This window comes from Trachurus japonicus, chromosome 15, assembly GCF_045865225.1.
Source record: "Trachurus japonicus isolate A0001 chromosome 15, Traja_1.0".
In the NCBI taxonomy this organism is placed as follows: Eukaryota; Metazoa; Chordata; class Actinopteri; order Carangiformes; family Carangidae; genus Trachurus; species Trachurus japonicus.
In genome coordinates, this window is record NC_140921.1 from 31,756,887 (window position 1) to 31,772,585 (window position 15,699).

The 15,699-nt window shown below is 41.4% G+C and overlaps 1 protein-coding gene across 14 annotated transcripts in view; it reads right to left on the reverse strand.

Annotated features, from left to right (window-relative positions):
- Positions 1–15,699, reverse strand: part of rims1a (regulating synaptic membrane exocytosis 1a) — a 165,134-nt gene that overhangs the window by 22,426 nt on the left and 127,009 nt on the right. For 8 of the 14 annotated variants that reach the window (XM_085800970.1, XM_085800976.1, XM_085800974.1 and 5 more), the window contains 4 exons: positions 12,487–12,658; positions 11,137–11,284; positions 9,259–9,421; positions 8,379–8,483 (listed from right to left, as the gene is read on the reverse strand). In XM_085800970.1, the coding sequence (XP_085657096.1) occupies positions 8,379–8,483; positions 9,259–9,421; positions 11,137–11,284; positions 12,487–12,658 (588 nt within the window). Of the gene's footprint in view, positions 1–293; positions 411–1,901; positions 1,980–7,868; positions 7,929–8,378; positions 8,484–9,258; positions 9,425–10,722; positions 10,780–11,136; positions 11,285–12,486; positions 12,659–15,699 lie in introns of all 14 variants that reach the window. The other 6 variants (XM_085800971.1, XM_085800966.1, XM_085800977.1 and 3 more) reach the window with 5 other exon arrangements.

Below are 15,699 nucleotides of genomic sequence, written 5' to 3' on the forward strand. Positions count from 1 at the left end.
AGAAGAGAAAGAGGAGACAGGAGGAGAGGACAGAAACAAACACAAAGAGAAAAACAATGGACAAACAGAAAAAAAAAAAACATTTTAAAAAAGAAAGTCCGGTTAGATTCCCAAAATCATGACTGACTGACTGGTGTAAGAATGGGTGGGGGGTAGTCTATGTGTTGTTATGGTCGTCATGGAGATGAAGTATGATAGACTGCCATGGCAAAAGTGTGCTCTCTGCAACCTGGGAGCTTTACTCTCGCTGGTTTAATCGCTAACAGTGATAATCCGTGTGTGCGTGTGCTTACCTAACTGTCACCTCATCTGTGAACATCACAACACGGTGTGTGATGGAATGGCGCGTTGCCATGACTACTTGCGATCCCGTGACAGAGCTCGTCTTTCGACATGCAGGCAGCGTGGAGCTAGTCACGAGACGAAAGGGTTTTTCAACAGCGGCATGCATTTGCAAATGAAAGGAAACAAAGGAGAGAAAAGCTGAGAAACTCATCTGTGAAGCGCCTGCTGCTGTGGAACATACTCACAGGAAGAGACGCCCACTGGTCTCTGCACGGCCGTGTGACTCCATCTATACTATTATGTACATCTTATATCCTGTGTAGTGTAATATTAACAAGATTTAACTACAAAATTGATTAATTGCTTCTCTATTGGTTAAATGTCTGAAACAAATGAAAAGTGCTTGTACAAAGTGCACTGAATATACTGTACTATACAGATGCTATTGTGAATGTATGATAGGATATGGAATTATATGTATTCTAATCAGGTATTCTACTCATTTCGTAATGGAATTTCAAACTTTGGATTATAATAAATAAATAAATAAAGGCAGTACACTGAAAAAGGCCTAACATTGGATAATCTGATAGCCACACCTACTTCATACTGGCCAGGTGAGTAGAGGTGTGAAAATAGTCCATTTGAACTTTTCTGTCAAGCATCATTTACACAAGTTGTCATATCAAAAATGTGCACTGCTGCACTGCTGTCTTCTGGACAAAGACACACAGGTGATGCAGCCAGGAGGAGGGAGGAGCTACAGAAGTCAAAGTCCTGTTTGTTTTACAGTATATCTTTTATATCTAAAACAACTCTGGAGGAATCTGTTGGAGTATTGGTATCATGCAGATCATTAAGTGGTCATGGTTAAAAAAAATGTAATGAGATTAAAATGATTATAAAGGGATACTTCAACATTTTGACAAATTGGACCATTGGCATAATCCCTATAGTTTTAGCAGTAGGTTCGTTACCTTTAATTGTCGGTGCAAGCTATTTTTAGAACGGCGGAGCAGAGCCGTGAGCTGCTCAGGGCTATGCTATGGAGGCTCATGGAATTTCTTGGTTTCCCTCATAAAACTCATCAAATACAAAATCCAACAACTCCAAAACGCTCTGGTGGACAAGTTGTGACCTGCACATTCACCACGCTATGAGATAATAACGGAACGTTACCACGTTTTTGGATTGTGTATTTGATGAGTTTGATGAGGGAAACCAAGAAATCCTATTAGCCTCCGTAGCCTTTCAAAAAATAGCTTGCACCGACAATTAAAGGTAGGGATTATGGCAATGGGCCAATTTGCCAAAATGTTGAACTATCCCTTTAAGTGTCACTAACAGTGTCAGAGGCTAAATATTGCACTGTAGAAAAAACTGATCACAAACTCAAACAAAATTGCTGTCCATCAGTCAGTTTTGTGTGACTTCATAAAGCACAGCTCTGTGTTTTGTAGACATGGGCCTGTATGATATTGGTGAAAAAAGCCTCAATACCAAGGCTGTAATTGTCTATAGTAGCATAATTATAATAATTATATTTCAATGGGACTTTGAATGAGGTTATCTCACCTCTGAAGTACTGTACCCTGATCTCTAATCTGTGAACTTACCTGGTTGTGTGTTTGTGGATGCCGTTGAACAAAAGTGGCATCTTAGGTGGCAGTGTGTTACTGTGTCTAGTAGATCTCCTGATGTTAGCATGCATGTAGCAAACACAAGTAGGGAAAATAGGAGGAACAGGGAGAGGAGAAGAAAAACAGGTGTGTGGGAGCATGTGGACAACAGAAAAAGTTCCACAGAGCAAAAGAACAAAGAAAACCCCACTTAACCAGTGATTTTATATTTACAGTTATATGTCATTTAGCTAATTGAAGATACTGTATGGTAAGATTGTATTTAGTTTGGACCATCAGGTGGATTGAAGTCTATCATCATACTTTCAAAGTAAAGCAGTTTTCCTGTTAGAGAGCACGTCTTGCAAAAAATCACTGGCTAAGCGTCTGTGGCTTTGCAGTGTGAGTAGCTACAACAGATATACAAGCATCAAAAGCTGCTTCTCATCTCAACTGACACTTACAGTAAAAACACTGTCCTCCTTCAAACACATCCGTGTGTGTGTGTGTGTGTGTGTGTGTGTGTGTGTATACAGTCCAAACAGAGGGTGTATCCAGCTCATGTTTCTATTAGAGAGGTGTAGTTGCGTAAAGACAATATTATCTCTCTGCCTTGAAAATGACACATACAGACTTTCGAGAGTAGGATTTACCTCTCCGGCTGTGTGCTTCAACAGCAACCTCAGACCCAAGTGAAGGTGACTGCAGTACATGTGATAAACGAATGTTGAGTGTGTTGAATTGTTGATATGTGGCGCTGTTTCAGGATGTGGGAACAGAGTGCAGAGGCAAGACCTATCATTCATTTAAATCAAACTGTGGCAGTGATGAGCTTGGCAGATTATCACTGGTCCAGTAGAAATTAAAGACCGTTACCCAGGGGGCAAAATCCCAGTTTTTTGGAAAACAGACACGGAGCGTTGTAAAAGGTTTGACACCAGAAATGATATCTAGGAACTTCAAGGATTAAAACCTGGGTGGACAACTTGGTCAACTAGCTGCTGGAAAGCTACAGGGGCCAAAACCTCTTTCTTGGGTAATTTTGCTGGCGAAATGATGTAAATGCAAATATTTAGGTACTACAATGGGATAAATAGTCATACAACTATAAAAATTGGCAGAGAGTATCTTGACACATAGGGGGAGGCATGAAAAAAAGATTCTGGGGTTTATTGCAACTCAATTTTAAGATATCACCCTCAACATCCCAAAAAAGACAAAAAAAAATTACTGTTCGCCTGACAAATTTTCAGCACTTTATGGAGAATATCTATGCCTAATAGAGATGCGCGGATAGGCAATTATTTCATCCGCAACCGCATCACAAAAGTCGTCATCCACCCGCCATCCACCCGAACCAACGTTTTTTCAAAACCACACCCGCCCGCCATCCGCCCGTTGTTGTAGGCCAATATCTAATATGGATGAGGGGGTTGGGCCGTATAAGTTTCACTTCTACCGCGCGCTGCTGTCATGCAGAGCGCGCCTCTCTCTCTCTCTCTTAGAGATGCGCGGTTTGCGGACACAACCGCGGAGTCCGCGGATAAACCGCGGGTCGGGCGGGTGACATGACGAAAAAATATATTTTAATTAGATTCGGGCGGGTGGCGGTTGAACCAATTAGGAAAAATATATAGTTAAATATTGTTACCCACATACGAAAAACGAGCAGCACTCTTTGAAACAGTCAAATTTTCATCAGGCACTGCAGTAATTGCCCACTGGTGTCTGTGCATGAGAGATGGCAACACCTTATTCATTTTGTGAGGAACGCACTCCTGATCTGAGGACATTGGCAACAGTCAACACTTTCTTCAAAATGACAATACAGTGGAAACAGCTTATAGTGATCACGGATAGGCTATAGTAGCCTAATCAAACGCTTATATCAAAAGGCTTGGGACGGAATCATTTCTATACAAATGCTGTTTAAATAATTCGTTATAGTGATGAAGAAACCAGCTTATAGTGTTCAGTTTTGGTCATTTTATGGATGAAAGCATGCACAAAAACAATTTCAAAACTACGTGCATCATATTCATTTTATTTTCGGCTGTGTCCCTTTGACGTGCACTGCTGCAACAGCCTGTACATGTTGCTGCGCTGTGTTGTTGTGCTGTGTGCGTCACCTGGCTGCTGAGCCACATGGCTGTCGGTCCGGCGCAACTCATTATCACTGGCTGTTTGTGTTGTCTGTCAAAACGTGGATGAATGAAACCTATCCACTTTATATCGACCGCGGACGTCAGGAATAGATTTTCGGCTTTTGGCTCGTTCCGTTCATCTCCGCATAGCGCTCTGTTCCCGTTATAGAGAGAGAGAGAGAGAGAGAGAGGCGCGCTCTGCATGACAGCAGCGCGCGGTAGAAGTGAAACTTATACGGCCCAACCCCCTCATCCATATTAGATATTGGCCTACAACAACGGGCGGATGGCGGGCGGGTGTGGTTTTGAAAAAACGTTGGTTCGGGTGGATGGCGGGTGGATGACGACTTTTGTGATGCGGTTGCGGATGAAATAATTGCCTATCCGCGCATCTCTACTCTCTCTCTCTCTCTATAACGGGAACAGAGCGCTATGCGGAGATGAACGGAACGAGCCAAAAGCCGAAAATCTATTCCTGACGTCCGCGGTCGATATAAAGTGGATAGGTTTCATTCATCCACGTTTTGACAGACAACACAAACAGCCAGTGATAATGAGTTGCGCCGGACCGACAGCCATGTGGCTCAGCAGCCAGGTGACGCACACAGCACAACAACACAGCGCAGCAACATGTACAGGCTGTTGCAGCAGTGCACGTCAAAGGGACACAGCCGAAAATAAAATGAATATGATGCACGTAGTTTTGAAATTGTTTTTGTGCATGCTTTCATCCATAAAATGACCAAAACTGAACACTATAAGCTGGTTTCTTCATCACTATAACGAATTATTTAAACAGCATTTGTATAGAAATGATTCCGTCCCAAGCCTTTTGATATAAGCGTTTGATTAGGCTACTATAGCCTATCCGTGATCACTATAAGCTGTTTCCACTGTATTGTCATTTTGAAGAAAGTGTTGACTGTTGCCAATGTCCTCAGATCAGGAGTGCGTTCCTCACAAAATGAATAAGGTGTTGCCATCTCTCATGCACAGACACCAGTGGGCAATTACTGCAGTGCCTGATGAAAATTTGACTGTTTCAAAGAGTGCTGCTCGTTTTTCGTATGTGGGTAACAATATTTAACTATATATTTTTCCTAATTGGTTCAACCGCCACCCGCCCGAATCTAATTAAAATATATTTTTTCGTCATGTCACCCGCCCGACCCGCGGTTTATCCGCGGACTCCGCGGTTGTGTCCGCAAACCGCGCATCTCTAATGCCTAACATGTATATTGAAAACTTCCTTAATTCATAAGCTTCCATTTGAGTCCAAGATAGCCTTTCTATCTCAAAAGCCCCACTTGCTGTGGCCAACGGTCTTCTCTATCTATCTGTTCACTTTGGAGAGACCAGAAATAGAATGGTTTCTGATCATGCCAGTTAATATGTAGTTTTTCACAATAGGTGTTGCATTGTTTGGAGACAGCCTGTAGCTTTCCAGTAGCTAGTAGAAAGGCTATCTTGGACTCAAATGGAAGCTTATGAATTAACCCTTTGATGCACAACATATGCACACCCCCTCTAATGCGCAACATGGGTCTAAAATGACCCGCATTCATTTTCCATGTGAATTCATGCTGGGTGAGTGTTTCTTTGTGGTATCTTTTAAAATCAATATATTTTATGATTGAATCCTCCAAGTATCATTTGAATATCTTGTTTTTAATGAGTACAGGGTGTTATTTCCATTTTTACTTTCTTATTTTATGAACAAATAGACAAAAAGTCTCAGAGAGTGGACCAGTTAGCTAGCTAGCAGTTGACATTTCTACATTCTACTGTATTAGTTAACTACAGTAGAACATGTCACCAGCTAGCTAGCTAGGTAGCTGTTGACATGTTCTAGCTGGTGTCTACAATAGAATATTATTCTATTGTTGTCACCAGCTAGAACATGTCATCATGTTAACAGTTAGCTAACTTGCTAATATTAAGGTATTTCCCTTTATGACAAGTAATGTAGCTACTTATTCAAGGTAACTAAAACCTTATCAATTATGCACAGTTATCTTTAATGAGTCATCAAATGTTTCTTTAGGTAAATTGGAATAATTGTAAAACAAGTAAATATGATTATATGTGCTTAAAAAAGAATATTTACTGAAGAAAATGGTCAATACTGTGCAGTGATTTCAAAGATATAACATTGAAATAGCCTACTCAGATAGAATAAACTATGGCTAGCTGTTGACCAGTAGAATATGTCAACAGAGCTATTAATGGGAGAAAAGGACAAGTAATGACTAGTCATTATTGTAATCAAGGAAACAATGGTCTGTTGTTGGTATAGATAGTGAGGGAATGCTAAAATTAAAGTATTCTTGCTATACTTGTTTTTTCAACCGGTCCACTCACTGAGACATATTTGTTCATTTTTGTTCACAAGTTAGAAATGAAAAATGGAAATAATGACCCCACTAATAAAAAACAAGATATTAAATAATACTTGGAACATTCAATCATAAAATAGATAGATTTCAAAAGTTACAGCAAAGAAACTATCACTCAGCATGAAATCACATTGGAAATGAATGTGGGTCATTTTAGACCCATGTTGCGCATTAGAGGGGTAGTGATACAAAATGTGTTTTTTTTTAAAAAGTGAAAAAGTAAAAAATAAAATAAGGATGTATTATGATCAAAAACAAGTTAATTGAGGAATACCTGGAATTCTATATGATGAAATAAATTTTTCGCAAAGATATAGCACAAAAAAACTCACTCGGGTCTATTTAGACCCATGTTGTGCATCAAAGGGTTAAGGAAGTTTTCAATATACATGTTAAGCATAGATATTCTCCATAAAGTGCTGAAAAATAATAATTTTCATTAGAATTTGTCAGGCGAACAGTACTTTTTTTTGTCTTTTTTGGGATGTTGAGGGTGATATCTTAAAATTGAGTTGCAACAAACCCCAGAATCTTTTTTTCCTGCCTTCCCCTATGTGTCAAGATACTCTCTGCCAAATTTTATAGTTGTATGACTATTTATGCCATTGTAGTACCTAAATATTTGCATTTACATAATTTTGCCAGCAAAATTACCCAAGAAAGAGGTTTTGGCCCCTGTAGCTTTCCAGCAGCTAGTTGACCGGGTTGTCCACCCAGGTTTTAATCCTTGAAGGTCCTAGATATTATTCATGCTGTCAAACCTTTTACAACGCTCCGTGTCTGTTTTTTTGCTTTGCCCCCTGGGTACGTCTCTGTGACACAGGAAGTGGACGAGCAGCATCCTACAGTAACCAGCCACCGTTGGCCTGGCTGTTGTGTAGAAATCTGCTCAGAAGCATCACAGCACAAGTGTGGTCCTGTGCTGCCCTCTAGTGGACCTGAGGCAGTAGAACAGCTGACAGCTGCATCCATCAGAGAGGAGACGGCCCACTTCATTTTACCTGCAATTATATAGCTGGAGCTAATTGAGTTTTTAGACCTCAGCCAAAACCAACAAAGCAACAATAAATCTGTCCCTCTAATAAGTCTGAGTGTGTTCATAGCCCTGGTTTGTCTTATTCCTTAGAGGAGGACGAAATGTGTGATCATTTAATCATCAAACCCCCAACAAACGCACAACATTTAAACAACTGAAATGATGTTCTCCTGATCATCTTTTACAGGTTTATCACACAAAAAGAAAAGCAAGATAGGTTACACTGCATAATTATACTAAAACATACAATAAAAAATCTCATTGTAAATAATAATTTCAATGACTGAATTTCAACAATCATGTTAATGTGAACACTACACACAGAACTGATCCAGATCCCAAATCCAGAACCAAAATGTAAACAAACGTCATGGTTGGCTGGTTTTACCTGGTGTGGAGGCACTCAGCACTTTTGCCTCGCATTGACTGGTGGATCATGATGATCTCACTGTCGTTACCATGGGGATGGATGACACATGAGGAAATTAACAACAGTCAAAAAACCAGAAGAGCAGAGGAAGAAGAGAGTGAATAGGAAAGAGAGGTTGTTGCTGATTGCTATACACACACACACACACACACACACACACAAAATGCCAGATTTTTGCAACCAATCATTTCATGTTCACGTCTAAACATTTTCACCATCAATGAAAAGCTACTGCACCAAACTTGATTCGAAGCCCAAAGAATTTTTTGTGAAGAAGACAGAAAATTAAAGACAAAAAAGTAAATGGTAAATGAAAGACAATAATTTAAACTGCTTGATAAAATAAAGTTTGGTTTGCCCATGACAGCCATTCATACTTAACTGTAACATACGGAAAATACAAAGAGACAAAGTTTTCTGACCAACAATGAAACAACTCTGAACAGACAGACGGCATCAGACACACACCTGTCGTCCAGGTACTCCTCCTCCTGGTGGCGGCCTCTGGCAGCGTCGTAGTAACGGGTTGGAGAACGAGAACGACGACTGTGAGGAAGCTCATCATCCAAACTCCTGCAAGAAAGAAAGAAAGAAAGAAAGAAAGAAAGAAAGAAAGAAAGAAAGAAAGAAAGAAAGAAACTTCTGTCAGGTTTTGTGGTCAGGTGGTGTTTTAGCAGACTCTTGGCGGGACTCATTTGGCTGGGCCAGTAAAAGCAGAGCCAGTAAAAGCAGCGCTGGCAGGACGGTGTGTTCTGCATCAGACAGACATTTCATTAGTAGATGGACTGTTTGCTTCCTTCCAACAAACTCTCTGTCTACTGTGTTGCTTTTACCTCTTCCAAGTAGCCCTGTGTTTTCAGGCTGATATTAGGAATCATCATCAGATCTCAGGCGGTGCCACACACCACAGTCAATGCTCTCAGTCCTTACTCATTGTGGCGTCAGAGAAGTGAGCACAAATGAACCCATATTTGAGTTCATATGATGATGAAGGGTCAAACTTTGGTGGCTAATAGGATTTCTTGGTTTCCTTCATCAAACTCATCAAATACACAGTCCAACAACGTGGTAACGTTCCGTTATTATCTCATAGCGTGGTGAATGTGCAGGTTACAACTTGTCCACCAGAGCGTTTTGTAGTTGTTGGATTGTGTATTTGATGAGTTTGATGAGGGAAACCAAGAAATCCCATGAGTCTCCGTAGCGTAGCTCTGAGCAGCTCACGGCTCTGCTCCACCATTCTAAAAATAGCTTGCACCGACAATTAAAGGAAGTGTATGGTTCACACTCTAAAGATTAGGAGTGTCACATTATGTCTCATGTCCTATTATCTCCAGCCAGGTCTCACCTCTGGGCGGGGACATTGGGTGGCCTGGAACGGATGCGGCCTTGCTCTTCGCGGTGCGGGGAGACGGAGCGGGATCGTACGTGATGGGCAGGCGTCCTCTGCTGGTCTGGCACCTCCAGAGTGGACGAGGACTCCCGTTGCCTCTCCCTGCCTCGCCCATCTGCTGCTCGGTGGAAGAGGCCATGCACATACACACATTACAAATACATGTGAATGAGTGCAGAGAGATGTTAACATTATGTGGAAAAACTGAATCAATGCGTTTAATCATGACAAATAAAAGAGGAGATACTTATGCATTTGTCAAACCGTGGCTCTCCACGTGATAGTATAAGAGAGTGAATTATTTTTATCATCAGAGCACAAAAAGCTAAATAGCTGAGGAGGAAGTGTGTTTTTTTTGGTTTGTGGCAGAACTAATCTCTGAAGATAAAAATATAAATAAAGAGGCTGATCAGCCTTGAAGAGATCTGAGAGACTGTGTCTGGGTTTTGTTGTGATTCCAAGGTTACTGGTTTCATTTCCCGAACTCAGTGTGGGCCAATAGCTTCACTTCACAAAGTGCTAGTGAGCTTTTTCATGTATTCCTGCCGTGCATGTTAAGTAAAACAAAAACTTGGTGAGAGTGATATATTTTTACATCCCTCCTTTTATCTCTTTTTAACTTGACTCTCATCCAAACCCCAGACCAGTCCAACCCTCACGTACGGAGACAAAGACTCAGACTTTTACAGTACACAGATACACACAAACAACAGTATCAACATGGCATGTCTTATTTTGGAAATTCAACTTTATTTTAGATGAGACTCATCTGAGACAGAAGCATGGAGACTGCATGATTTCTATCTTTCTACTATTTCAACATGTTGTCTACAAAGTTGACAGTGTTTCCCGAACATATCTGTATGTTAGACATTGAACATTGTGGAAGGCTTTGCTTTTTTTCTTACTTGTATTTTTCTCTCTTATTTCTATTCTGCTGTATTTTTAATTTTTGTTTTGTTTTTTTACAGTGTTTTTTTTTTATTATTATTGTGATATGGATCCCCCTGGGTCTGAAATAAAGAATGAATGAATGTGGTGACCTGTCTGCATTGATTCAAGAGAGACTTTGTGATTTATCAAAATGAATGTCTCATCTTCGTATAATCATCTTTGCTGACTACTGGAAAACAACATCAATAATTATGTCAAGTTGTGTTTTGTCCCTTTTTTTTGAATTAGCTCATGAGTGTCACACATAATTGTACAAAAATATACAAAAGTACAATTATTATTACAAGATATTATCATATATGTGTCATCAACACAATATCAGTATTTCATTTTTTCTGCTGATGTTGCTGTTAATTAATGCAGAGACACGTGTTCCAGCCGGGCGAGCACCAGAACAGCACCACAAATTAAAACACGGCTCTGGGAGAGACTGCATTGTAACACTTGGAAACGGTCCCCACCCACCTTTAGACACTACTGCTGTACCCTCATCAAACTCAGGCTCTGTTACACGCTGAGAACCTAAACAGCCATAGACACACACACACACACACACACAGACACACACAGACACAGATGCGTATACCACACACCACACACACACATATACGCATGCACACATCCAGGTACAAAGGGCAGGGTTAGAGAAGGCTGATGAAAACATCTGCATCTTCATACATGTTAGATTTCACTGATAATACGTAAACCACACAGTCTTTTTCTCTCTTACATGTTGATGCAAGCATGCACGCACACTCACACACACACACACAGAGGATCAGGAAATAGAATATATATATATATATATATATATATATATAGGAATATACTGACAAACGGATTCATGCACATGCTGCATACACGTAATCTCAGACTCACGCTGCAGTTTCTTGCCAGGAGGGTCGGTCTGTCGTCGGGGCAGGAACGGGGAGGGCCGGGGCAGCGGTATGGATGAGACATCGTGGGTTTGGAGTGGATACCAGTGAGGCTTGTCGTCCAGTAAGGCCGTCTCCAGCTCTATCAGGATCTGTTCAGGGCATAATCCACAGAGTAGATGAATATAAATGTTGTGCTACTGAGGCCCTACCCAGGATTATTATTATTAATAATAATGCATTTTATTTGGTAAACAGATGCTCACTTTACATAGCCTAGAAATCTAGCTGCACCCTAGCGGCAGCCAATATATTTGCTCCGTAGGTGGGTCTAGAAACGAGCCATAGGAACTTTTTGAGTCTCGAACACCATTTGTGTTCACCAATCACAGCGCTCTGTTTAGAGAGTCGTTGGGCGGGCTTAACGCGATGACGACATACATTTTAATTGGCTTGTCAGGCTAACGTCATCCTGCTCTTTGCTCTGATTGGTCGTAGCGCTATCCTATTGCGTGCAGAGGCAGTTTGAAAGACAGCCTTCATCCCGCCCCCTGGATTGAGCCGAGGTCGACCGGTCATTTCCAGACTAGACATGTTAGTGATGTAGTCTGGCTAGAACAAACATATAGTGGCATGTAAAAGTTTGGGCACCCCTGGTCAAAATTTCTGGTAATGATGAAATGATCTCCAAAAGGCATAAAGTTAGGACACGTTAAAATGTTAAAACACGCTTTTGCAATATTTTAACAATATCAGTGTATTATTTTTGTTTTCTACAGTTTTAGAGTGAAAAAGGGAAACAAAGCAGCAGCCTGCAAAATAATGGGAAACCCAGGAGACTTGAGCTCTCAGATAACTTTGACCAAGGTATCAGACAAGATATTTACTATTTACAGGGAATATGGGAAGGGAATATGTCATCTGTAACTTTATGCCTTTTGGATATCTGCACATAACTGTGTTACATGGAATGAAGTTAGGATAAAATAAGTGAACTTAAAACATCAATTATGTCAAACATAATTGTTAAAGAGTGGACCCCCCTCAGCTTGTATTTTGGTTGCGAGTGGCCATCAATAATAAATATTAGTGTAAATTAAGATCAAGTATAGGCTTCACACTTAGTATGTTGTGTATCTCCCCAATCCCTATCCCCTATTTTTGTGTTTCTGGTTTGCATTGTGTTGTGTTACATTACAGCAGAGACACTAATTTATACTGAAGTCCTGTGTAGGTAACAACTGTGATACAGACCAACCATCACCATGAGGTGGCACAGGTACTAGTACACAAATATGTGCTACAAAAGAGAGTACAGGAATGTTCAGTGTGTGTGTGTGTGTGTGTGTGTTACCTCTCCCATAAAGATGCTGTCTTCCTCCGGTGACCTGGGCTGGTCCCACACGGTCAGCTCCAGCATGTGGTTGCGGAAATCCCTGCGATGGACGTGAGTGTAGACGAAGGTCTGGTTCCACTTGGGCTCGCAGGTCCTCTTCACAGCTTTTGTCCTTCGTTTGCTCTTGTCGCTGTGTAAAACAACACACCACACACTCAGACAGGTCAAGTCCCTTTTCACTGGACTGATTTATATTGTTTATCCTGTGTATAAACCACAGAATCAAACATTTCTAGAATCACAGATCTGTCCGTCCTTCAGTCATCTAAATGTGCTCCATGTAGTGACATGCAGGTTTCTTTTCATCATTTGTGTAATTGTTAAAGGGATAGTTCAACATTTTGGTAAATTGGCCCATTGCCATAATCCCTATAGTTTTAGGAGTAGGTTCATTACCTTTAATTGTCGGTGCAAGCTGTTTTTAGAACGGCGGAGCAGAGCCGTGAGCTGCTCAGAGCTACGCTAAGGAGGCTAATGGGATTTCTTGGTTTACCTCATCAAGCTCATCAAATACACAATCCAACAACTCCACAACGCTCTGGTGGACAAGTTGTGACCTGCACATTCACCATGCTATGAGATAATAACACAACGTTAAGAGTTGTTTTCGAGCGGCAGTTTTTTGGAATGTAGTTCTGACAATGCATTTGCCTCCAAAACAACTCAGTCTCGTAACATTCCGTTATTATCTCATAGCGTGGTGAATGTGCAGGTCACAACTTGTCCACCAGAGCGTTTTGGAGTTGTTGGATTGTGTATTTGATGAGTTTGATGAGGGAAACCAAGAAATCCCACCACTGGCTTTTGTGGCGTAACTCTGAGCAGCTTGTGGCTCTGCTCCGCCGTTTTAAAATTGCTTGCACCGACAATTAAAGGTAACAAACCTACTCCTAAAACTATAGGGATTATGGCAATGGGCCAAAATGCTGAACTATCCTTTTAAAGGGATAGTTCACCCTAGAATGATATTTCGCTCATTATCTACTCACCCTCATGTTGACTAAGGGCTGGAAGAAGTTTCAGAGTCCTCCGTCCCTTCTCTGAGTTACAGGGGGTCTTGGTGTAGCAGTGCATGTCCATATAACGGTTGTAAAGGGACACCAGAGCTCTTCGTAAAAAAACACACACAAAAAAACATCCAAATACCTCCATGCTGCTCGTATGTAATGTCCGTCTTGTGCTGAAGCCCCAAATTGTGTAATTGTCCCGAAAAAAATTAAATGAGTCTATATTTTAAGCTTGTTTGTAGCGGAAGCTTCTCAAAGCTCCTCTTCCTGGTCCGTCCAAATCTCGCGTGATTTGCGCCGGCGTCAGTGCGGTTACTGCGAATCACGCGAGATTTGGACGGACCAGGAAGAGGAGCTTTGAGAAGCTTCCGCTACAAACAAGCTTAAAATATAGACTTATTTAATTTTTTTCGGGACAATTACGCAATTTGGGGCTTCAGCACAAGACGGACATTACATACGAGCATCATGGAGGTATTTGGATGTTTTTTTGTGTGTGTTTTTTTACGAAGAGCTCTGGTGTCCCTTTACAACCGTTATATGGACATGCACTGCTACACCAAGACCCCCTGTAACTCAGAGAAGGGACGGAGGACTCTGAAACTTCTTCCAGCCCTTAGTCAACATGAGGGTGAGTAGATAATGAGCGAAATATCATTCTAGGGTGAACTATCCCTTTAACTAGATGTGTATTTTATTGTTTGCAGCTTTTTGATTTCTCTTCATGTTGTTCACTGTTATTTAGTAAGTAAATCATTGCTTAAGAAGCGAACCTGTCTCACCATACTGACATTTAAAAGTCTGTGTAAAAGCAGTCTATTGTTCTTAGTGCCATGGGGCAAATGTACCGAGGCACTGACCTCTACAGCTATGAAATAACTGCAGACCTCTGCGTGCACTTGTGTGCACAGATCAGCAGTTATAAAAAGGAAAAACATGACACTGGTACAAAAGAACCCGGAGTGCACGCTGGAACTCCAGGAAATGAAGATCAAGCTCCAGCAACATGAGGCATGACTGTGAGGCCAAAGTCAACGCCCTGCTGGAAAGACTCGCACAGGAGAGGAAAGAGAAAGAGGAGCTGCACAAAAAGAGAATCGACTTGGAGGAGAGCTGGCTCAACAAGGAGAGACAGTGGTTGTTACAGACCAGAAGGATGGAGGAAGACATGCAGCGCCTGACCATGGAAAACAATGGGCTTCAGGAACTGGCCTCCAAAACTGATAGAGAGAAAGCAAAGATAAGGAAGAAGGAAGAAAAGAGGCTCAAAGAGGAGATGAAGGAGCAGAAGAAAAGAAAGAAAAAAAGGGAGGAGAGAGAGGAGGAAGAGAAAGAGGGAGAATGGCGTAAGAACCCCCTCCCACTTTCTAACCCCCACCCTCCACCCATTATCATCCGATTACCCCCAAATATTATGTATATATATATATATATGTATATACATATATATATATATATATATAGAGAGAGAGAGAGATTCTATTAAAAAAAAACAAACAAACAAAAAAAACATTTTATATAAAAAAAAAATCCTTTTAAAAAAACTAAAAATGTGCCTCTCCGGGGAAGGGGCCAGACAAAGAATGGTTCAAGAAGACCCCAAGCGAGTTCAGCCTGCGTGGAGGAAGTCCAGGGCACCAGTCTGTAACCAGACATTAGGCTCCTAGTAGTTCAGGAAGACCACTACCCAGAAGGAACTGCTGGTCAATGGGCCACGGCCACCCTGACCTGGGTGGCAGAGACACCGGCTCTGGGAACGTGGAACGTGGCCTCTCTGGGAAGGAAGGAACCAGCGCTGGTGCTGGATCTGGTGGGCCTGACCTCTGGGTTCTGGATCCAGACTCCTGGATAGGAGCTGGACTTTGTCCACGACATCACCCACTCTAGCCTGAACATTCTGTGTACACACCATTATAATCCCAGAATTTCTACAAAAAATGATCATGTTTATTGAACAGTGATTAATTAAAAGTTGAAATGGACTGTAAAGTGGAATGAAAGTGCTGTAGCAATACAATATATGTTTGAAAAAGTCTAATTCTGTCTGCCTCAGCCTGGGGTTTGTCTATCGTCCTGGCAACCCCCTCAAATTGCCGTGGCAACCTCTGAGCCTCAGGCCAGAGCCACAGCTGAGGTCAGTTCATTAATAAGGGAAACCTCTGAT